The sequence below is a fragment of the Mustela lutreola genome, chromosome 1 (assembly GCF_030435805.1).
Source record: "Mustela lutreola isolate mMusLut2 chromosome 1, mMusLut2.pri, whole genome shotgun sequence".
In the NCBI taxonomy this organism is placed as follows: Eukaryota; Metazoa; Chordata; class Mammalia; order Carnivora; family Mustelidae; genus Mustela; species Mustela lutreola.
In genome coordinates, this window is record NC_081290.1 from 135,312,872 (window position 1) to 135,337,351 (window position 24,480).

Below are 24,480 nucleotides of genomic sequence, written 5' to 3' on the forward strand. Positions count from 1 at the left end.
GGATACATCGGCGCCGCTGGCCGGGGAGCTGGCGCTTGAGGGTGTGTCGGCGTCTCTTTCTTTCTCTGAGGCTGGTGCAAGCTTCGCGTGTCGTCCGTTTCCTGGACGACTGGGCTGCGTGCTCCAGGTCAGACAAAAGGGCAGGAGGACGGGCGGGCGAAGCAAGACCTTTTCTGAGGTTTGGCTGAGCAGAGCCTTCCTGAGGGTCCGCTGGGTTCTAGAACTCGGGGTTGCGGCTTGTCCACACTTGAGTTTCCTCAGGCTCATAGAAAGTCTTTTTAAGAAATACTGACTCCCAGGCCCTCCCTCAGACTCGTTAGTGGAGGTGTTAGGACTGCGTTGACTGGACTTCCAAAGAGCTTCCGTCTCTGGCCTGTTGGAGAAGCAGCAAGGAGATCTTGACGGCATTATTGTGGGGGCTGTTAGGGGAAGATCCACCCCCAACAGCGCCAGCATCTCCCCGGCAGACTGACCCATCCTCTGGCCCTCACAGGGGTTTTGCAGGTAAGGAACTATCATTCACATTTTACAGATGTGAAATTTTGCTCAGATATGTTAAGTATCAAATAAGGTCACAGCAAGGAGAATCTTGGCTGTTGGAACCTACCGCAAGACTTACCTTTTGGCTTCCTATTTATTCAGCCTACACTACGAATAGCCATAAGAATAAGAATAGGTAGTACAATTTTGAGGGAAAACAAGGGAGAATTCAGATCATGAACTCTACACTCCAATGTCGCGTCATTAACCAAACGTTAACAAAAATAAATGTAAAATCTCCGCTGAGTTATGTGGTAGGAAAGATATGTGGAGCCAGAAAATAGGAGTTCTCTGAGATGTTGGTGTCCTCAGAGCGTTATTGTGAGAGTATTGAAAAGCTATTCCAGTGCTTGAAGTGGAACAATAATAGTATTATATTTGAGTTCAGAAAGCATAGAATTAGGAAATTGGTAAAGGGAATGGAGTAAAGGGGGTAATAGAAGCTTATGTTTGTAGCTTCAAATAGGAAAAGGAAAACTTGGGTTTTGACCTCAGTCTGGAAGATGAGTTAAGACAGTTACGTGGGTGGGGAGGATCCATTAGGAACTAGGGTTCGTGTGGGAACAATCACCCACGTCTTTATTTTAAATGATACACTCCTTTAAAAGCAAAATAATTGGTGGTGCCTGAGTGGCTCAGTTGGTTAAAATCTTCCAATTCTTGGTTTTGGCTCAGGTCGTCATCTCATAGGTTATGGGATCTGGGATGAGCCTCAGCAAGCTCCATCCTCAGCCGGCAATCTGCTTGAGGATTCTCTTTGCCCCTGATCTGCTGCCAGGCACTCTTTTTTTGTCTCTCAAATCAGTAACAAAACTTGGAAACAAGTTTTACTGTTCAGTAGGTGAGTGCATAAATAAACCGGGACACATCCCAGAGAGGGACTCCTGTGCAGTGTCAAAAAGAAGTAAATTATTTAGCTGTTACTTTCTTTTTCTTTTGTGTCTGAGGTACTTGGCACACCTCTTCAGAGAAGGAAGAGGTAGACCAGACGGAGTGGTAGGCGGCAAAGTAAAGTTTAATGAGCGATAATACATAGCTCCTAAAGAGGGAGGGGACCCAAAAGGGTTACCAGTTCGGAGATTAGATCTAGGAGTTTTTAGGAGCTTGTTGGGGGGCTGCGTTAATCTGATTAACCCGCCATGCATCTGTCACCCATTCAGGTTTTTGTCATCTACCTATCACGTGAGGAAGGGTGGTGGGCTCTTTCTAGAATGGTGTAAGATCCTTTTAAGGGTGGTGGTTTTTTTTTTTTTTTAAAGATTTTATTTATTTATTTGACAGAGTAAACTATGACATTGGAGCAATAATATTAGTATTTCAAATTATTTATGAAGCTCCTTACATACACCCATATTTTTCCCATATTTTTTAATTATAAGAAACTTAAAATATATACATAAGTAAAGAGAATAGGATAACAGATGCTCATAAGCAGTAATTCTCAATAGTCATCCACATGTGGCCAGTCTTATTTTATCTTCCAACTCTGGTTCTGCCTCTCCTCTCTTCACTTAGATAATGTTTACATAATATATTATTTGAAGACATATCACTTCATCTGAATGAACTTCAGTACCTATCTCTCTTCAAGTAATCTTTCCACCCAAAATGGGACTTGAACTCATGACCCCGAGATCAAGCTCTGTGGCTGAGCCAGATAGGTGCCCCCACCCATAAAAAATTCAACCTAACACCAAGATCAGCAAATAATCCCTCTGTTCTCAGATTTTCCAAGCTGTCGCACAGTTTTTATTTTTTTACAGTTGATTTGTTGGGTATAGGGTCCAAACAAGATCTGCCCAGTGATGTATTCTTATTTATGTATGTGTGTTTTTGTAATACAGATGAGAGAAACAAGATTCAAGGAAGTTAATAAGAAACTTGTCTAGGGGTGTCTGGTGGCTCAGTCGGTTGGGCATCTATCTGCCTTTGGCTCAGGTCATGATCTCAGGGTCCTGAGATGGAGTCCCGCTCAGGCTTCCTGCTCAGAGGGAATTCTGCTTCTCCCTCTGCTCCTCTCTCATACAGGCTCACTTACTCTCAAATACAGAAATAATAAATCTTAAAAAAAAAATAAAAATGAGTGAATGGAAATCCTGGGTGGTTCAGCTGGTTAAGCCTCAGACTCCTTGGCTCAGGTCATGGTCTTAGGGTCCTGGGATGGAGCCCTAAAGTGCTCCGGCCTCAGTAGGAGCAGGGAGTCTACTGAGAGATTCTCTCTCCCTCTCCCTCTGCCTCTCCCCACTTCTCTGTCTAAAAATACGTAAGTAAATTAGTAAATAAATGAAATGAAAATGCCCTAGGTGGTTACTATGAGGAAGACTCAAGTTCTTAGGCCAAAGACACTTCTATAATCACAGGAATCTCCCTCCACACCTCCATCCATCCATTCCATCCATTGTCCATGCCCCTCACACTTATAGGAAGAACCACCTTTGCGAGCTAGAGTCCTCTCCGCCGCCCCTTCCCACACCTAATGCGGGTTTCCCTCCTATATATGGTTCTCTGCTCAAATGAAGGGGCGTTAGTGGAGGCTGCTGCTGCAGGTCAGCCTGGAGATGGGAGGATGTGGGCGCAGGAGGCTGGAGCGGGAAGATCTGTGGGCCCCTGAGTTAGTACCTGCAAGAGACTGCGCCTAGAGAGCACACCTGGTCAGGAATAACACTTGGGCTTGGCTTATTTCAAAACATGTGTTAAGTGTTCCCTGTCTCTCAAACAACCTTGTACAGAATCACCAGAAATGCTTGCTACACACATAGTACCCAGGTCCCACCCTGTCCTAAAGGGGAATTAATATCTGTGTGTGACAAAGCCCAGAGAGGGGTGGGTCTGACATTGAATGTGGAACTCTCTATACAGGATGTCTTGGTGAAAAGTGGTTTGTGGTGGGGAAAGTGGGGGGCTGAGAGCCATGGGCCTCTGTACGCCTGATTCTGAAGCCCCGCGTGGCCTTGGTCTTAATTTAACCAATCTGTTTTCTTAACAGAGCAGACTTAAGTCTCAGGTCAAGTAGTTTACCCCAAGTCACAGCTTGTAAAGGGAGCACCAGGAATCTAAAACTAACATTTAATGAGTTCCTGAGCTGGATGTTTAAAGGTCGTTTAGGATAAATAAGGATCCAGCCTTACTGTTTCTGGTGGTTAGTGTGGAAGACAGTGTGATCTCAAACCACAACACCAAGATTTCTAGAGGGACGTGTCTGATAAGAACCTTGAACCTAGGGTATTGAGGACAGACGGGGATATGTGAGATCTGAGGGAAGAGGAGGAAATGGGCTAGAGCTTTGCTGGACCTTAGTCAGCAGTATGCCAGTGTCGTGGGGCCAGAGGTTGGTCACCTTGGAGAAAGTGAAGAACTGAGGCTGGAGCTAGCTTGGGGCGCGGGGAGGGTAGCAGATAAAGGGTCAGACCATGGAGGGGTCTTGTGGGCCCAGTAAAGGATTTGGGTAACTGAGCACTCTCTAAATCCTGCACCTTTGTAAGCAGAGGCAGAAATGCCGGGAGCACAGTTCCCTCACGCTCCAGGTCACATGGTCATCCTGAAATGTCTACAAGTCTGAAACTCAAAAAGTTATAAAATAAGTCTTTGATAAATTTGGTGCAAAATGTACTTGGCAAAACTTCATCTGACATGAAGCTTTTTATAACCTATAAAGGATGGTTTTAATTGTTTTACTTGTTTTGGGTTTCCCATCCCAAAATATGCTCTTTCACAGTGTAAAGAGATTTTTTCAAGCTAATTACTTTCAAAAGACAGCAAATGCTGGAGAATCCTTCCTTAAAAATAGAATAGATGTTGCCCTTTGTAAGGGAAATTGAAATTCCTCAGAGAAATACCCATTTGTAAGGGTTTCTTGATCTCTATCAGGAAGAAGGGCAGGACTAAATCTCTGGAAACCCTTATCTTTGGAGAGTGCTAGGATTCAAATCTGCCTAACCTTGACCTTGTTTACTCTGCTTAGCCTGATAACTTCAAACTGGCCCCCACTCCCACCATCTTTTTCTACCTGGGATGGTTTCTAAGGTGGTGGCTTGGGCCATTTTGGGGAGTTACTCACTTTTGCTCAGTATCTCCCTTGGGTACAGGATGTATGTATATTATAAAAATTACGTGGTTTTTTTTGTGTTAATACATCTTTTGATTAGTGTGGAGTGTTGGCCAAGAACCTAGGAAGATAGAGGGAAAATAGTATTTCCTCCCCTCTAGGACCAAAGATGAAAAAAGCAAACCAAATTTGGTATATGTGAATTCTGAGCCATCAGAGAAACTATGTTTCAAGCTTCAAAATTGAGGAAGTTTCCTTAAATACTGTAATCTCATAAAACAAAAATTTATAGTGTTGTTAGAGTTCTACTTACCTGATTCTAAGAGTTTGGGATTATAGGGGAAGAAAAATTCTCTCTGTGCTTTTAGGTTCTATGCTTAGTGTAAGAATTGAGGTAGAATAGATTAACAGGAAAAAATTTAATTATGTATTTGTGCACGGGAATGTCACAAAGATAGACTCAAAAGACCACCACGAGATTGAGACTTCATACCATCCAGAGATCAGGACTTCTGGCATTGAGGGAGGCAATTCCTAGGAAGATGAGTGGGAAAAAAAATCTGTGGTAAACAAAGGTTGTTATGTTACACACATAAGTTTCTTACATGAAAAAGTTCTCTTTGGTAATAGCTCTCTTTTTACCAGGGACCTCATATAATGTAAATTCCCTATTTATAATTGCAGATTTCCCCCACGAATGGGGAAATTATTTTTTGAAGCCAGTCAAGATGGAGGTAAAAGGCCTTTCTTGATTGAGTCTCGATTGCCTTTATCTCTAAATAATTCACAGACTAATGGCATGTAAAATGAATTCCTCCAAGTTATACCAATAGGTGACCAAGGCTGTGCCTTAATTTGGGTGTTACACATCTTCCTGTCCCAGAGCTCATGAGCTTGCCACAGCCCAACTTGGGGTTAATGGGAGGTTGATGGGATACAGAGATTGTGGTACTGGGTGGGTAGGAATAGATGGGGCATAGAAACAAAGGCATGGGAACAAAAGACGGGGGTTAGTAAAGGATAATCAGACTAGACTCTGGTAAGTGGGTAGGACCCCCTGAAACAAATCCAGAGTTTTTTATTTTGCTTTAAGGAAGTAATAACTTCTCTGTAGTAATTAATGATGTGAGGAAATAATTCTCCTGGGAGAGCTGCTTAGCTTGGCTTTATTTTCTATTTCCAGAGGCTGAAGAGTAGTTGTCTAGCTGAGTTGTGACTGGCTACAGATGCGGAGGAGCTCCTGGTGGCAGCTGGAATTAAAAGGCCTGAAGATCATACTTCAGGAGATTGCAGTAGAGTGACACCTGAGATTTTAGGGTGTATCCAGTTCTCACTGAATACTGGGCCCACTGAGCGTGGGGCCCACGCTCCTGAAGGAAACCCACCTCAGTCCAGGTCTTCCTTCACAGCCCAATGGCAGTCCCAGCAGCCCTGGCAGGACTCCAGGCAGAAGCCAACTGTCCCGTCTGTCTGGATTACCTCAGAGACCCTGTCACCACCGAATGTGGGCACAACTTCTGTCGCTGCTGCATCCAGCAGTCCTGGGCTGATCTCAAGGACAGGTTCCCGTGCCCTGTGTGCCGTCACGCGTGCCAGGAGAGGCACTTGAGGAGCAACACCCAGCTGGGAAGGATGATTGACATTGCCAAGCTCCTCCACATCACCAGGACCAAGAAGAGGAGGCCGGAAGAGAAACATTTGTGTGAGAAGCACAACCAGGTCCTGACCCTTTTCTGTGAGGAGGACCTCGAGGTGTTGTGTCCCACGTGCACACAGCCCCCTGACCACCAGGGCCACTTGGTGAGGCCCATGGTGGAGGCTGCCTCTCATCACAGGCAGAGGCTCAGCCGTTACATTGAGCCCTTGAAGAAGCAGATGGAAAATGTTCAGAAATTAATAAACATTCAAAGCAAAAAACCCTTAGAGCTGAAAGAAAAGGTGGAAAATCAAAGGCAGGAATTACTCTCTGAATTTGAGTGCTTGAAGCAATTTTTAGACCGTGATCAAGAAGCCGTTCTTTTGAGGCTAGCTGATGAAGAGAAAGACATTCAGCAGAAACTCAGTGCAAACATCACCGCATTTTCAAACTACATCTCCGTACTCAGAGGTCTGCTTAGTAAAGTAGTTGAGAACAGTGTGCTGTCTGAAGTGGAATTGCTGTCACAAATTAAAAATTTCTACAGGAGGTCTGAGGATGAGATCAGTCCATCAATTTTCTCAATCCAGTTAAGAAGAGAAGGCTGCAGCTTTCCTCCCCAGTATTCTGCTTTGCAGAAAATTATAAACAAATTTAGAGTAGACATTATCCTAGACCACGAGACGGCACACCCCAACTTGATTGTCTCAGAGGATAAGAAATACGTGACGTTTTCGAAGAGAAAACAGAATGTTCCTCATTTTCCAAAAAGGTTTACAGCCAACACAGTTGTCCTGGGTTTTCCATATTTTTACTCTGGCAGGCATTACTGGGAGGTAGAAGTGGGAGACAAATCTGAATGGGCTGTGGGGATTTGCAAAGACTCACTCCCCCCTAAGGCCAGGAGATCTTCGCAGGCCTGGCAGGGCTGCTGGGTGATTCAGCGGCAGGAAGATCGCTATGAGGTGGTGGGAGCCACGGCAACCGTGCTGCTTTTGGCTGTGAACCCCAGAGGCATTGGCATTTTCTTGGACTATGAGCTGGGTGAGATCTCATTTTATAACAGGACTGAAAAATCTCACATCTATACTTTCACTGACACTTTTACTAGACCTCTTAGGCCTTATTTCTATGTAGGACCTGATTCAAAACCTCTCAGGATCTGTATGGGGACAGATTGTGAGTGAAAACTGCCTGGATCATCTTAGTAGTTAGTTAGTTTTAAAGAATGGAAGGTGGATGGGCTAGTGTATTAATATGTCAGTAAAGCTAATTTTTCCACTTCCCCCAGTTTTTTTTCTTTCTCATTTTAATCCAAGAAGAAAGTTCTATTTTGTTTCACCAATTCTCTAGAAAACAGTAATGCCTCTCTCCAGGAATAAAGGGGTTTGCTGGGTCTGTGGGTGATAAGTTTGTCAGAGTGTAGATGGAGTTTGCAAGGGATTAATAACCAAAACAACTGGTCACCTTAGCCTCAGCTCTGAACTTGTGCTATTAAAACATTGTGCTCAGGGAATGTGGGTGGCTTAGTCAAGCGGTTGCCTTCCACTCAGGTTTTGATACCACAGTCCTAGGATTAGGCCCTGCCTCAGCCTCCCTATTCAGGAGGGAGCCTGCTTCTCCCTCCTCTCCCTTTGCCTGCTGTTCTGCCTACTTGCAGGATCTGTCAAATAAAAAAGTCTTAAAAAAACAAACTGCTCTTGCTGCCATGTACAAGTTGTGTACTAGACAGGAGCCAATTGTAACCTTGGTTTTCTCTAAGCACTCAATTTGAAGGGGTTGGGGGTGGGCATCAGAGAGAGCCTTTAACATACCAGTGTTTGACAGCTTTTCCCCTTACCCTAAGGAGCCAGCTGCTGGTGGCACTTGCTACATCTGCTTTCTTAGAAACCCTTTACATAGTTTTCATTTCATTCTAAATTGCCTCCCCCCTTTTTTAAAAGATTTTATTTATTGAGAGAGCACAAGCAGGCTCCCCATTGAGCAGGGAGCGTGATGGGTGGCTTGATGCTGGGACTCTGGGATCATGACCTGAGCCAAAGGGAGACCCTTAACGATGGAGCCACCCAGGTGCCCCTAGTTCTTTGTTTTAGACATTGTGGAGAATTGGAAAGTCTTAGTAATAACAGATATAGTTAGATACCATGCCAGAGAATAAAATGGATCACCAGGTAGTAAAAACTACTCAGGAATGATGGCATATTTATTTTTATTCAGCATTTTCTTAAAAGTGTAATAACTAATTTGTACTGATCCCTGACTGTGTGTCTCAGGAGTTAACCGTTTTTTCAAAGCAAATGCTATGCTCTTAAGGATGCCTGCTCCTGTTTAACTCCCGGACACTACTGAATTCACCAGAAGGACCTAGGTTCTGCTCATTTTCTATGATGGACTTAAATTAATTACAAGTTGTAGATAATACTTACTTTGCATGACAACGAAATTTTATATGTATGTGTATATGCTCCAAACTTTCATATCTTTCCCTGTTTTGAATTGTATATCATTTCCTCTTTTTTTTTTCTTCTACCAAAAATCTTTATATTTTTTAAGAAAATAGACATAATGAATGTGTGAGTCATGTTTTAGAGCTTGATTTGAACAATTGAAAAAGACATTCCTGACTGAGGGAAGTGGGAATACGGTGGCATGTTAAAGATATGCTTAAAAATACATGATTCAGGAAATATTCTAATTAGAGATTCTGGTGAAATATAATCGGTGCAATTTTGTTTTTATAATTTACATTTATAAAGAACACCAGCAAAAAAAAAAAAAAAAATGGGAGGACAGAGTGCAATAAATGAAGCCAAATGTCAAGCCAGATGTGACAAAATGCTGATTAACTGTGGAATCTAGATGATGGTATATGGACATTTCACTTCATGTGCTTTTTCTATTACTTACTTTAAAATAAAAAGAACAAGCAAAGGTGGTTTCCGTTTGTGTTCTGGGGTAAGGTTTTTGGTCCCCCCTGAAGTTTGAAAGGGTGCATTTGCAGTTGAATGAACCTGTTTATTCCTCCATCTTGTCTAAAAGCAGTTGTGTTGATTTTGGCTAGTTCCAAGTTTCATGAAAAAACGGGCTGTTACTGAACTACAAATATTAACTGCCCATTTCCTTAGAAAGAATGCAAATTGGATATCTTTTGAGCAGTACCTTTCAGATGGGTGGCCTGATGGGCCTGTCCAAGTGGTCTCTCTGTTGGCTTTGTATTTTTTTTTACTGCAGTAGTATAACAAAAGATGCTTTTCATCTTCTGTTGTCTGTTGCCTAATTTTATATATATGAACCATGATGAACTTCTCAAGATTACGTTTTGCTGTCCTTTTGTTTTCAATAGAACAACTTTTTTTAGAGAGGGAGATGGGGGGTGGGGAGGCAAAGAGGGGAGAGACTCTTAAACAGGCTTCATGCCCAGCATGGGGCTTAATCTCAGAACCCAGAGATTATGACCTGATCTGAAGTCAAGAGTAGGACTCTTAACCAACTCTTAACCTACTGGTGACCCAGGCACCCCTGGACAACTTTTTTGGCAAATTCCAACATGGTTACTCCAATTAATACAACATGGTTACTCCAATTAAAATGATAGGCATATAGAAGTTATTGGTGTAACCTTCCATGTACACACATTAACCGTGCTAACATTTTTGTGTATAATTGTAGTGATGACTAAATCCATAAATCAGTATATATAAAGTCCTTTTTATGTGAACTAATTTGTAACAAGGCCAATATTAGGGGCAGAAAAGATGGGAAGAAAGCAGACTGTAAGGAGCCATGCAAGTATATTAATTAGGATTTAAGTAAAAATGGGAAGCCACTAAGCGGCTTGAATCAGGGAACTGGGTACAGTCAGATTTCTTACTGGCCATATCACTCTGACACTCAGATTTGTGGTGTGAGTTGGAGATCTAAATTTTGGAGTCCTCAGTAAATGCTTAGAAACAAGCACTGGGAGAGGTAAGAAAACTTGGGAGAAAGGATATAGTTTGAAAATGACAATTCATAGGACTTGCCGAGAAGCCAACAGAAGACTGAGGAGCAAGAACTAGGAAGATAGGTGGAAGTTTATTTTAGCCCCCTACATGTGTAGAGGAGTCCTGAGTAAAAGATGAGAACCACTCCCTTAAAATTTAGAGGGAAAGAATGGAATACAGAACACAGGAATATTTAGTCTTTGATCTTGACAGTTAATATCTTGACTTAAAAGGAAGGTAAAGAGGATGGGTGGTGTGGTGTCTAAATGGGGTGTCTCAATCAGATGGGGGCCCCTAAATGTGGGGCAGTGATAGGGTGAAAGTGGTGGCGGGAGGTGAAAGAATTCGCCTGAGGTGGAACAAAGAAGTTGATTGAATGCAGTGCTAGAGAATGGTGGGCAGGGTCGCTGTTGGCCTGGAGGAAGTAGGGGCTGGTGAAAAGGTTGGGGACAAATGGGATCATCCCTTTTTTGGTTACTGCCTAGTTGTAAGTAGCCCATGGGTCAGTAAGAGCCTGTGGCTATTTTGAGGTGGGTCCCCTGATGGGCCTATTTGTTCAACGGGGGGTGGGGGGTGTTTGCTGTGGACCCTTTCTGCATTCCATCATCCAAGCCTGTTTGCTTAAAAGCGCCTCTACAGATGAGATTGGGTCGCCTCTACAGATGAGATTGGGTCGATTCAGTACATTACAGAAGTTGAGGGAGTTCCCAGCTGAGAGGTTCTGTTTTTAATCTACATATTTTCATTTTAATAATATTTATTTAAAAATCTTTCTTGGTATAAATTACTGAAAGACACTTAAAGTTTTGTGGATTCTAGTTTCAGGTCCTTAGAAAGTGATGCTTATACCAAGATTGCAAATTCGGTACCCAATATTTTCTTACATCTTCATATTAAGGTTAATTATATATATCAACTTGACTGGACATAGGGTACCCCGATTAAACATTTCTGTGTGTGACTGTGAGGGTGTTTCCAGAGGAAATTAGCATTTGAATCGGGGTGTACTAGAAGATGGACCTCCCCATGCGTGGGTGAGCTTCATCCAATCTGTTGAGGGCTTGAATAGAATGAATAAAAGCAGAAGAAAGAATTCACTCTTCTTTTCTGTCTACTTGAGCTGCCACATCTCTTATCTACCGTTGGATTCAGAAGGAATCACACCACTAGCTTTGCTAGGTTTCTGTTTGTAAATGGCAGGTCACCAGACTTAGCCTCCATGATCAAAGCCAGTTCCTCAAAGTATGTGGCTTCTCTCTCTCTCTCTCTCTATATATATATATGTTTTTTGCTCTCTATATAATATTTCCTCTCTCTATATAATATGTATGATGATACATTGATGATTTGTATCATATATATTCTATTTTTTAAAAACAAAGTATATCTTTGTTTTTTAATATTAGGAATCTTAAGAGATACAGATATTTTGTGTTATATAGATAACCTAGTATCTAACAGAAGATAGATACCTCCTGTTTGAAGATCCCTGACTAATATACTTTATGCTTTTTTTAAAAAAAAAAAGATTTTATTTATTTATTTGACAGAAATCACAAGTAAGCAGAGAGAGAGAGAGGAGGAGGCAGGCTTCCTGCCAAGCAGAGAGCCTGATGCGGGGCTTGATCCCAGGACCCCAGGATCACAACCCGAGCCGAAGGCAGAGGCTTTAACCCACTGAGCCACCCAGGTGCCCCCAATTATGCTTTTTAAATAAAACTATAATATATGCTCCTTAAGAAAATTCAGGTATAATAGGAATATATAATTTGTAAATGAAAGGCTAAGTTCACAAAAGAACGCTTGTTATTATCTTAACAATTTGGTATGTATCCTCCACCATTTTTATTTTATTAGAGTTATACATGTATATGCTTCAAAGCCAAAAAGTTCTCCACAACTTCTAAAAAACCTCAATCTCAAGTGTCCCCGACCCCTCTCTTCTCAGAGATAACTACTTTCAGCCCTTCAGAGGGTCTTTTGGCATTTATCTCCATTTTTTCTTTTTAGATTTATTTGACAGAGACACAGCAAGAGAGGGAACAAAAGCAGGGGGAGTGGTCGAGGGAGAAGCAGGCTTCCTGCCCAGTGGGGAGCACATTGTTGTAGGGCTCCATTCCAGAACCCTGGGACCATGACCTGAGCTGAAGGCAGACTCACTGAAGGACTAAGCCACCCAGGCGCCCCATATCTCCGTATTTCTTAACAACATTCTTCTATTGCGTAGCAACTGTCTACCAGCCTTCCTTTCCATCCCAACTCACACATGCAGTCTTTTTTCATCCAAATCTACCATTTACTTTTATTCTTATTTTTGTTAACTTAATAGTCAGTGTTTAAGTTATGACAGGGAATGCTCTGGTCACTTTTTTCTCTAATCATTTTTCATTTTTTATACATGTTAACTTTTTCTCAAGTTAATCTTCCCTTTGAGCGTAGTGTTCTATATATTATTTAATGCACAAAGTGCTGATTCTTTATGTCTCTCAAACATTAAAGATGGCATGAAATTTTTTTGCCCTGAACAAAGGCAAGGATGGTCTTGCCTTTACTGAAATGGGGAAGATGGTTGGAGCAGGTTTGGGGTAGGGGAGATCAGGAGTTCAGTTTTGAAAAGATTAATTTTTAAATGTTTATAAGATATCCAAGTGTCAACCATACATTTGGACCAGCAGTTCTGGAGTTCAGGAGAAAGCCTGGCAATATAAATTTGGAGAATCATTTAGGCAGTGACACTGGAGGAAATCAGGAAGGGAGTGTGTGTAATCAGAGATGAGACAAGGGCCCAGGACTGAACCCTTGGGCTCTCCAACCTTGAAAATCCAGGGAGAGAAAAGCAATTATCTGGGGACTCCAAAAAGTAAATAGCAGACAGTGTTCACGGACACACTTGAAGAGTATCCTGTAAGTTGGTCTCTGGGACTTCCTGGGGCGTTTCTCCTTTTATCTCTCAGCTTTGATCTGAGTGAGATAATGAATCAAAGAGAGCAAAAACTCAGAGAGCAATCCATCCTGGGAGAGGGCCAGAAAAAAGGCCCCGGGATGGGATTTTTTTTTTCTCCCTCTTAGTTTTGCCCAGAAGCCAGACCTAATTCCAGTTGGGGATCTGCACTCCCAGGCAGTGGGAACCAGGAAAGTAGACCCCTCCTTGAAGGAGTGGTAGAGGACCCCCCGCTGTTATTTTATTGCTTTGTCCGTAGTGCAGGCCCATTTGTACAGAAAGGCACAATTACACAGAAGTTAAATTTGCAAGAAAACCCCATCTATCTGTCACAGATCATTGGAAAAGGGAGTCAAGAAAGTGGGGAGGGAAGGAAGAGAAGGGAATTCCCTTTCTGTGACTATTTCCAGGCTCACCCATAGCTGAGCATAAGAAAACAACCCAAAGAAGCAAAGGAAATGCTTTGAGAATGTACTACAATGCAAACCCTCAAGAAGTCCCAGACAACTCTGCACAATGGACAGATAAGATATAAAAAGAATTAAAAATCAACACTAAGAAAGCAAGCAGCCCAGTAAAAAAATGGATAAAAGTTTAGAACAGACATTTTATTGAAGAACACAAACAGATGGCAAATAAGCACATGAAAAGATGGTTAAGATTGTAGCGGCTGGTTAAATGAACATAAACACAGTAAGATACTATGACACACCTATTAGAATAGCTAAAATTTTTCAAAAGTAATAATGTCAGGCTCTGGCAAGTATGCAGAGAAGCTAGAATTTTTATTATGGTACTGCTAGGAATGCAATTTCAGAAAATTGTTTGGCAATTTCTTATATTTCTTATAAAGTTAAAGATACACCTACCATATTACTTGGCAATCCCATTCATATGTATTTACTCAAATGAAATGAAAATATCATTTCAATGAAGTTCACACAGAAACATTAATGCAGGGGCGCCTGAGTGGCTCAGTGGGTTAAAGCCTCTGCCTTCGCCTCCGGTCATGATCCCAGGATCTTGGGATGGAGCCCCGCATGGGACTCTCTGCTCAGCAGGGAGACTGCTTCCCTCTCTCTCTGCCCTGTCTCTCTGTCTACCTGTGATCTCTGTTGTCAAATAAATAAAATCTTTTAAAAAAATTAATGCAAATGTTTATAGCAGATTTATTCATAGGACCTTTGAAGGAGGAGCAACCCAAATGTCTCAGCTGAGAAAGGGATAAACGGGTATGCTCGTGGAATACTATTCAGCAATAAAAAAGACTGAACTGGGGACGCCTGGGTGGCTCAGTTGGTTGAGCAGCTGCCTTCGGCTCGGGTCATGATCCCAGCGTCCTGGGATCGAGTCCCACATCGGGCTCCTTGCTCCGCAGGGAGCCTGCTTCTCCCTCTGACTCTGCCTGCCACTCTGTCTGCCTGTGCTCGCTCTCACTCTCTCTCTTACAAATAAATAAATAAAATAAAAAAAAAATTTAAAAAAAAAAAAAAAAAAGACTGAACTGTTGATAATCATAACATGGATGGATCTCAAATGTACCAGCTAAGTGAAAGAAGACAGACCTAACAGGCAGGCTACATACCGTATGATTCCATTTATACAACATAATTGGGAATGACAAAACTATATAGATATAAAACGGGTTGATCCTCGTCAGTGGTTAATAGGGGAGGGTTTAATTACAAAGGGAATATAGAATTCGATATTTGGGGGGAAAGGGCTGATGAAGTTATTTATCTTGATTGTTGTAATAGTTTCTTATTGCTGCTATCACAAATGAATCACACCTCTGTGGCTTAAAACAACACAAATTTACTGTCTTCCACTGCCTCTTACGCTTCTGCTCCCTTCTTCCCCTTTTAAGGACCCTTGTGATTACACGGGACCAATACGAGCATTTTCAGATAATCTCTCCATCATTCATGAGATTTAATTTCATTAGACCCGCAAGTCTCTTTTGCCACTTAAGTTAACAAACAGGTTCTTGGAATTAAGACAAGAACATCTTTGGAGAGGGTTCGTTATCTTGTCCACCACAGCCCACTGTCTGACCCCAAAGATTCCCATGTGTCCTATATGCAAAGCACATTCATCTAGGGTTGTCTGGCTGGCTCAGTTGGTAGAGCATGTAACTATTGATCTCAGGGTCTTGAGTTCAAGCTCCATATTGGGTGTAGAGTTTACTTACAAATTAAAAAACAATTTTAAAAACAACAAAGAGGGGAAGGTGGTTCAGTCAGTCAGGCAGCTGCCTTCAGCTCGGGTCCTGATTCCAGGGTCCTGGAATCAAGTTCCTGCTTAGCAGGGAGTCTGCTTCCCCCCTCTGCCTTTTCTGTCTGCCACTCCCCCTGCTGTGCTCTCTCTGTCAAATAAATAAATAATCTTGGGTGCCTGGGTGGCTCAGTGGGTTAAGCCTCTGTCTTCAGCTCAGGTTATGATCTCAGCGTCCTGGGGTCAAGCCCAGCATTGGGCTCTCCTCTCAGTGGGGAGGCTTCCCCCCTCTCTCTGCCTGCCTTTCTGCCTACTTGTGATCGCTTGCTCTCTGTCAAATAAATTAAAAAAAAAAAAATCTTTAAAAAAAAAAAAAGGAAACTACCTCCCCTCCCCCCTTCACCTCATCTCAACCTCCCCAGAGTTTCAACTTATTACTGTTGTGGTATAGGTCATACAACTTTGTCTGTACTTTTTACTTATTTATTTATTTATTTATGATTTTTTAAAGACATCTATTTATTTATTTGACAGAGAGAGAGAGAGATCACAAGTAGGCAGAGAGGCAGGCAGAGAGAGAGGAGGAAGCAGGCTCCCCACCGAGCAGAGAGCCCGATGTGGGGCTCGATCCCAGAACCCTGAGACCATGACCTGAGCTGAAGGCAGAGGCTTTAAACTTACTGAGCCACCCACGTGCCCGTCTGTACTTTAAAAAAAAAAAAAAAATCACAGAACATCATACTAAACATGAATTTTGCTACATATAACTGTTGGAACTGGGTCTAGAAAATGAGGAAACAGCAAAGGAGACTAAGAAGAGATCACCAGGAATGTGAGAAGATACCAAAAGTTTGTGGAGACCTGGTAGCTGAGCAAAGCAAGAATATCAGAGAGGTGGGGCGCCTGGGTGGTTCTCTTGGTTAAGCATCTTCCTTTGTCTCAGGTCATGATCCCAGGGTCCTGGGATTGAGTCCCAGATCAGGCTCCCTGCTCAGTGGGGAGTCAGCTTCTTCCTCTCCCTCTGTTGCTGGCTCCCCCTGCTTATGCTCAATCTCTGTCTCTGTCAAATAAATAGATAGATGAATAGAATAGACTAGAATAATGGCAGGGAGGCCATGATGAACTCAGATGCTCTCGAGATCCAAGACAGTAAGGGGTGAGTAGTGACCGAGAAACATGGAAGCCTCTAGTCAACTATTTGACAACCGTAGTTTCTGGGGAGTAATGGAAGCAAAAGCCAGACAGAAGTGTGGGTTCAAGAGAGAAGCAAAGGAGTAAAGACAGTTAAGGAAAACCACTGCCACTCAGGTAGCCAATCCTTGAACCATTAACAGAGAGTTACTAGTCCTCTAGGAGATAAGGAATTTGCACCGGAATTTAAATCAGCACACTGCTTCCTGATTCAGAAATCTTGCTATGGAAAAAAAAAAAAAGTCCCCTGATCTTAATGCTTAGTGACAGAGCTGATTTACGTCTTGGCTCTCCAGCCTCCTCTTCTTGTGAGCTGCTTGCCAGGTGCCAGCACCAGACCAGAGATCACACTTGGAGCAGAAATAGCAACACTCTGGAAGAGTTTTGCTGCTTTATGTTTAAAAAAAAAAAAATTGTTTCCTCTCCTTTTCTTCAGTCATTCTGAGTTCGTGCTTAACAAATTCTTTACTATTTTAGTGTGGTTTAGGGAAGAAACATGGGAAATTTGTGTATTCCCACCATCTTTTCTTTCAAGTACCATCTTTTCTTTGTATGTATAGCATGCACTATTACTTAAAAAAGCAGTTGTAGGAGTGCCTGGGTGGCTCAGTAAGTTAAGCGACTGCCTTTAGCTCGGGTCCTGGGATGGAGCCCCATGTTGGGCTCCCTGTTCAGCTGGGGAGCCATGCTTCTCCCTCTCTTCCCTCTCTCCCTCTCTCTCTCTCAAATAAGCAGAATTGTAAAAAAAGAAAAAAAAAAGCAGTTGTACTAAATAAACTGAGTTGTAACTTACATTTTTAATTTATTATATATGGAATATTTCTTTATTAATTAGAAAATAATAGTCACTCTAAAAATTTTGAATACAGAAATAGAATAAAAAGCCAAAAATTCTTTAGTCTCCTTCAACCCTTCTACCTTTCATTCTCCCATTCCACAGTTACACAATCTTTACAGTATGAAGTATTAAGTTTGTTTTATATCCTTCTGTCTCAGTTTTCTCTCTCTCACACACACACACACAATTTTTAACCTAAGTGGAATGCCACAACATTATACAGCTATGTTGAACAACATGCTTCTTTCACTTAACAATATATTAGAGGCATTATTTCATGCTGCTATGTGTATATACATAAATTTTTTTTAAAGATTTTATTTATTTATTTGACAGACAGAGATCACAAGTAGGCAGAGAGGCAGGCAGAGAGAGACAGAGCAGCAGGCTCCCCGCCGAGCAGAGAGCCCAATGCAGGACTCGATCCCAGGACCCTGGGATCATGACCTGAGCCAAAGGCAGAGGCCTTCACCTACTGAATCCATTTCATTTCATATACTCAATATGAAAATAATGAAGTAGGGGCACCTGGGAGACTTAGTTAAGCATCTGCCTGCGGGTCAGGTCATGAATCCCGGGGTCCTGGGATTGAGTACTGCATCAGGCTCCCTGCTGTGCTGAGAGGCGCATCTGCTTCTCTTTCTCCCTCTCCCCCCCCCCATTCATGCTCTTTTTCTCAAATAAATAAAATCTGTAAAAAAAGAGAAAATAATGAAGTAAACCTTCACTCATATAACTTTTCACACATGAATAATTTTGTAGGAAAGATGGAGTCAAAATTATTAGGTCAAGTTACCACTTAGAATGTTTTCCCACTTATTTGACCATTATTGATATATCCGTTTGTGCATACTCCAGCTAAATTGGTATTGCTAATCCCACTCTTGCTACTCTTTTTAATTTAAATTCAGTTAACTAACATATAATGTGTTATTAGTTTCAGAGGTAGAGTTCAGTGATTTATCTATTGTATATAATACCCAGTGCTCATCACATGCCTCCTTATTCTCCATCACCCAGTTACCCCAGCCCCCCTTTCTTTCCTCCAGCACCCCTCAGCTTGTTTCCTATAGTTAAGAGCGCCCCCCCCCCCTGCTTTTTTTTTGGTGTAAAATGGTGGTTTGTATAGCACGGAGGCAGGACCCATGGGCAGAAGGAGCTGCTGCACTGGGATTGTGAGGGGTGGCTAATTATACAGTTCAGGGTTGGGGGAAGTAAGGAAAAGGGAGATTTTCAAAAGAACTTTCATATGCTAGAGGACCTACAAGATACCAGAGGCCCTGCTATTGTCAAGTTAAGATTGTTTTCCCCTCTAGCAAGGCATTAACTTTAAGATAGTTGGGAGATTCTGGTAGAACATCACACTTGTCCCACCCAGGAGTGTGGAGGGAGAGGGGAAGGTTGCAGGGTGTCAGCCTATGCTTTGTCTTTAGCTAGCCTTCGGCTCCCTCATCATTTCCCCCCTGAACAAATTTGACCTTGTATCTTTAAGGTTGTTGTAGGTGGAAGGTTTCATCTTCTGTAATGTCTTCCTGATGAATAAGGGGTATAGAAATGTCCCTAGCTATGGGTCAGTATTGGTCAGTTGGAGAACATGTAGGGGAGTTTAGAAAGGGGAGGCAGCTGAATCCAACACCATCAACGTATATGAACCTCTAGTTAAGAGTCTTACAGTTTGTCTCCCTCTCTGGCAGTATACCCAGTTTAATTTCTATTCCCACATAGGTAATAAGGTGGAACATTGGGGCGCCTGGGTACCTCAGTGGGTTGGGGCCTCTGCTTTCAGCTCCGGTCATGATCCCAGGGTCCTAGGATCGAGTCCTGCATCAGGCCTTCTGCTTCAGCAGGGAGCCTGCCCACCCCCCACCTGTCAAATAAGTAAATAAAATCTTAAAAATAAGGTGGAACATTTTTTCACATGATTTTTGGCCACTATGTTTGACCTGTGAGCTGCGTGTTTTTTGCTTTCCTTTCTAAAATCTTAAATGTAGGGGCATCTGGTGGCTCAGTTTGGTTAAATGACCGTTTTGGTTTTGGCTCAGTAGGATCAAGGTTCCCTCCCATGCTGAGTGTGGAGTCAGCTTGTCCCTCTCCCTCAGCTCCTCCCCCACCCTCTCTTAAATTTAAAAAAAAAAATAAATAAATTAAAAAAAAATATATATATATATATATTTAAAGATTTTATTTATTTGACAGAGAGGCAGGCAGAGAGAAAGGAAGGGAAGCAGGCTCCCTGCTGAGCAGAGAACCCGATGCGGGGCTAGATCCCAGGACCCTGGGATCATGACCTGAGCCGAAGGCAGAGGCTTTAACCCACGGAGCCACCCTGGCGCCCCAAATAAATAAATAATCTTAAAAAAAAAACTTAATGTAATATTTGAATAGGTATAAAAATCAAGTTTCAAAATTCAAGAGGTAGAAAGGGATTATACAGTTCAGTCTCACCCCCACTCATCTCCTAGCTACCTAGTTTCTTTCCTCCACCACAGGTCAGCATAGGAGGACTGTAAGTTCCAACTCAGGGTGCCTGGGTGGCTCCGTGGGTCAAGTGACTGCCTTCGGCTCAGGTCATGATTCCAGGGTCCTGGGATCAAGTTCCACATCAGGCTCCCGGCTTGGCAGGTGACCGCTGCTCCCTCTCCTTTTGCCTCTCCCCCTGCTTGTGCTCTTCTACTCTCTCTTCTGTCAAATAAATAAATAATCTTAAAAAGAAAAAAAAAAGTTCCAGGGCACCTGGGTGGCTCAGTTGGTTGGGCGGCTGCCTTCGGCTGGGGTCATGATTCCAGGGTCCTGGGATCGAGCCCCGCATCAGGCTCCCTGCTCAGCGGAGAGCCTGTTGCTCTCTCTCCCCCTCTCTCTAACGCTTTGTTTACTTGTGTTCTCTTTAGCTGTCAAATTAAAAAAAAAAAAAAAAAAAGTTCTGACTCTCTGTCATGTGATTGGTCTTCCAGGCAACCAGCCCCTTTCCTTAGGGGATTTACCAAAAACTCAGGTGTGGTTGAAAGGGGCTTGTTATGAAAAATAAGCCACTCCTTTCATTTTTGTGGCTCTGGGACTATTCAGAAACCTGCTTAAAGACCAACTGTTACAACAAAAGATGGTCCTAGAGCTTTTAGGAAATTTCAAGGGTTTTAGGAGCCTATGCCAACTACACATTTCCCTTTTATAAATCAGTCACAGTCTGTGACATTAATTGTAAATGTATCTTTTTAATATTTCATTTACTTATTTGTCAGAGAGAGAGAGAAAGAAGGCATACAGACAGAGCAAGTGGCAGACAGAAGGAGAAGCAGATTCCCCGATGATCAGGGAGCCCGACACAGGGCTCCATCCCAGGACGCTGAGATCATGACCTGAGCCGAAGGCGGAGGCTTAACCAACCGAGCCACCCAACCATCCCTGTAAATATTTTTTTTTAATCCAGTTTTTTTGTCTTCTTTTGGTTTATTCATCTCATAAGAGGTTGTGCAAGGGGAAATTCAAATTTTTATGTAGTTAAATATGTCAGGTTTTTCATTTATGGCTTCTATGCCAAACTTCAAAAAGTTACCTTACTCTGAATTTTAAAAACCTCTCCCATAATTTATAGTACTTTCATAGTTTCATTTTAAACAGTGAAGTCTTTGAGTCAGCTAGGATTTATTAGATACGAATTCTAAGGTAGAGATATAATAATCTATTAACCTAAATCAAGGGGTAAACTGAAGCAAGCTCAAATTATCAGAAATTTGAGTTTATCCGGGAATAGCAGAGGAACTGCAATTCAGGGAATGCAAGTTCTAGCAAGCTACAGGTGAGTTTGTTAAGGATTTGGGACAGACTGTATTTATGGGCAAGGAGTTGGTGGGGGGGGGGGTCCCGCTAGAGTTCAAACAATAAATTCATTGCTTGAGGATGGGGAGAGATTCTTGGTTGATGTTCATTGGTTAGGAGATAAGTCTATCTTCTGAAAAACAGGCATTTATGGGAAATCAGTCTCAGTTCTTAAATTCCATGCTTCTAAAGGCCTATGTGATGTTCTCCATTTCATATTCTCCAGTTCCATTTCAGATGGAAAGCCTTTCACAAACCCGTTTTTTCCCTTAATGGGTTACCTCGTTGTCTCAACACCATTTACTGGATGAACTTTTTAATGTTTTGTTTTGTTTTTCAAAAAATTTTTTTATTTATTTGACAGAGAGAGACACACAATGAGAGAGGGAACACAAGCCGGGGGAGGGGGGAGAAGGAGAAGCAGGCTTCCTGCCGAGCAGGAAGCCCTATGTGGGGCTGGATCCCAGAACCTCGGATCATGACCAGAGCTGAGGGCAGACACTTAAGGACTGAGCCACCCAGGTGCCCTTTGGTGGTGGTTTGAAGTTCCATCAAAAAAGCCCCATAAAAAAGATGAGACTCAAGCGATCAATGCAGGAAACTTACAAACCTTTAAGACAAAGAAACAATACATTTATGAAAAATGGACAAGACAAAGGGGTTTGGGCTTGGGGGTAGTGAACTGATAAAGAAGTAACAAGGTTCATTTATATAGTCTCTAGCCCGGAGTGCCTGGGTGGTTCAATGGGTTAGGCTTCTGCCTTCGGCTCAGGTCATGGTCCCAGGGTCCTGGGATCGGGCCCCGCATCAGGCTCTGCTCGACAGGGATCCTGCTGCCTATCTCTCTGCCTACTTGTGATCTCTGTCTGTTAAAAAAAAAAAAAAAAAAAAAAAAAAAAAATCTCTATAGTCTCTAGCCCAAAATCCTATCCCTGGTCATATGGGTGTCTTCTACCCTCCTGCTACAGGGAGGACACTTTTCACTGGGGAGATTTATAATCTCCTGTCAGGGGGACAGAGGCAGGCAAAGGTGTCCCTGCATTTGCTGTTTCTCAAGCATCTTTAATTCCAAATAATAAGTCAAAGTGGCCTATTTTGGGGTGACAGGGTAAGGGAGATAGAAAGTACTGAGTGTGTGGAAAGCTGTAGTTTTATGATCAGACGAGATCGGGCGCATTCAGGGTGGTATGGCCGTAGACGCCTGCCCGTAGTTTTAAATAGTGGTCCAGAGCAGGCCTCACTGAGAAAGTAACATTTTACAAAGACTTGAAGGATGAAGGGTATATGGGAATTGATCATCCCAAGTAGATGGAACAGCAGCTACAAAGGTCTGAGGTGGGCCTCACAATGGAGCTGAAACAGTCAGCAGTGGGAGAGTAGGATGAGAGAGAGGAGTTAAAGGTGGGAGATGTGGCAGATTTTCTAGAGCCCTGGAGGTCCCTGTCCGGCTTTGGTTTTACTGAGATAAAGGGAGCCACTAGAGTACCCCAATCTGATGGATGTTTTAGAAGAATCTCTTTGTTATTTTATTAAATACTGATGTTTCGGAAGGGTGTGTGAGAGGTTTGGGGGAGTGGACTGTGGCAGTTAGAAGCTAGAAGACCACTTAAGAGACTATTACATAAATAATCCACATGAAGACGATAGCTTCTAGATCAGTTTTAAAGGAAAATTCAGCAGGATTTGCTGAGAGACTGTGTATGGGATGTGAGGGGTAGAGGAACCATCACCATGGAGACAGGGAACAGCTTTGGCAGACAGCCCTGCTTTGGACATGTTATGTTTGAGGTGTCTTGGACATTAGAGTTCTAGATGAGGCAGCTGGGTACATGAGCCTGGAGTTCAAGACCTGGCTGGAGGTACACATTTGGGAACTGTGAGATTGTAAACTGTATTAAAGCCACAAGATAACCAAGAGAGTGGGTACTGATGGAGAAGAAAGCGGCAGCAGCATTCACTCCAGATACTGTTGGCTCTCACACAAGAAAACATCTGATGTGGCTTGTAGGGATTCACTGGTATGAACTTTGTCACCCGAGCTGCAGCAGATAAAATCGAGGCTGCAGTGTAGGAAGAGAACATGGCAGAACACAAAACAATGAAATATCTCCAACAAACAGAAACTGAAGACTATCCTGGTATATAAAGGAATATTATGTTTGTTAAGAAAAAGACTATCCCAGAAGAAAAATAAGCAAAAGACCTGATCCATATATATCACAAAGGCCTGATAAAAGGCCAGAGAAATATGGAGGAAAATGCTCAATGTCATTAGTATTGAAAGGAAATTCAAGGAAATACAATGAGAAACAATGATGTATTTTAATCCATCAGATGGGCTAGAATGAAACAGACTGATAATACCCACAATGGGTGAGACACAGGACTGCAGGCAGTATTGGTACAATTCCTTGGCAGTGGGATTTCAAATTATTTTTTTCCTTATAATTTTCAACAGTGTCTTCTAAAAAACGAGCTTTTAGCTTGTAAGTCATGATGCTATTGTCATCTGAAATAAAATCCCCAAATTATAGAAATACATATTATACATATATACATTGACTTTCAATGTAACTGTGCCTGCCCTAGTTCAGAGCCAACTCTTTCCGCCACCTAGCTTTCCTCCTCCTTGTACTGTAATTGGATCCTCCAGAAAAGAAAACCCACTCTGTAACTTCCTTGCTTGAAACTCTTCAGTGGATCCCATTTCAGGGGACCCCTCACATAGCATCAGGGCACCCTCCTAGATCTGACACTATCCAGGTCTCCTCCCATGTCCTCCCTCATATATATATATATATATATATATATATATATATATATATATATTTTTTTTTTTTTTTTTAAGATTTTATTTACTTATTTGACAGAGATCGCAAGTAGGCAGAGAGGCAGGCAGTGAGCTAGGAAGGGAAGCAGGCTCCCTGCTGAGCAGAGAGCCTGATGTGGGGCTGGTTCCCAGGACGCTGGGATCATGACCTGAGCTAAAGGCAGAGGCTTTAACCCACGGAGCCACCCAGGTGCCCCACTCCCTCATTCTTTTGGTTCAAACTTGACACAGTGCTGGTAACCTTTGTAGCTGCCTTGCTTGACTCATTGATTTGCCTGGAGTTCCTACAGCCCCTTCCCTACTATGGTACTGGTACTCTGGTACCCAAGTTCCAGTTCCTTGGGCTGACAGCCATTATTTCACTTAGCACAGAGCCTAGAAATCCTAGTCCCCTCCTTCCTCCTTACAAACCAGGGTCATCTTAATTTTTTATCTGCTGTACTAGCACA

General features: G+C 42.5%; 1 protein-coding gene across 1 annotated transcript; it reads left to right on the plus strand.

The window, feature by feature from the left end:
* Positions 1–370: 370 nt before the first annotated feature.
* Positions 371–9,358, plus strand: LOC131832069 (tripartite motif-containing protein 75-like). Its single transcript, XM_059174638.1, has 2 exons — positions 371–504; positions 5,769–9,358. The coding sequence occupies exon 2, from the start codon at positions 5,999–6,001 to the stop codon at positions 7,406–7,408; it is 1,410 nt and encodes a 469-aa protein (XP_059030621.1). The 5' UTR covers positions 371–504; positions 5,769–5,998; the 3' UTR covers positions 7,409–9,358.
* The last annotated feature ends 15,122 nt before the right edge of the window (positions 9,359–24,480 follow it).

Excerpts from the sequence above, each read along its gene's own strand:
- LOC131832069 (XM_059174638.1), top strand. The coding sequence starts at position 5,999 with ATGGCAGTCCCAGCAGCCCTGGCAGGACTCCAGGCAGAAGCCAACTGT.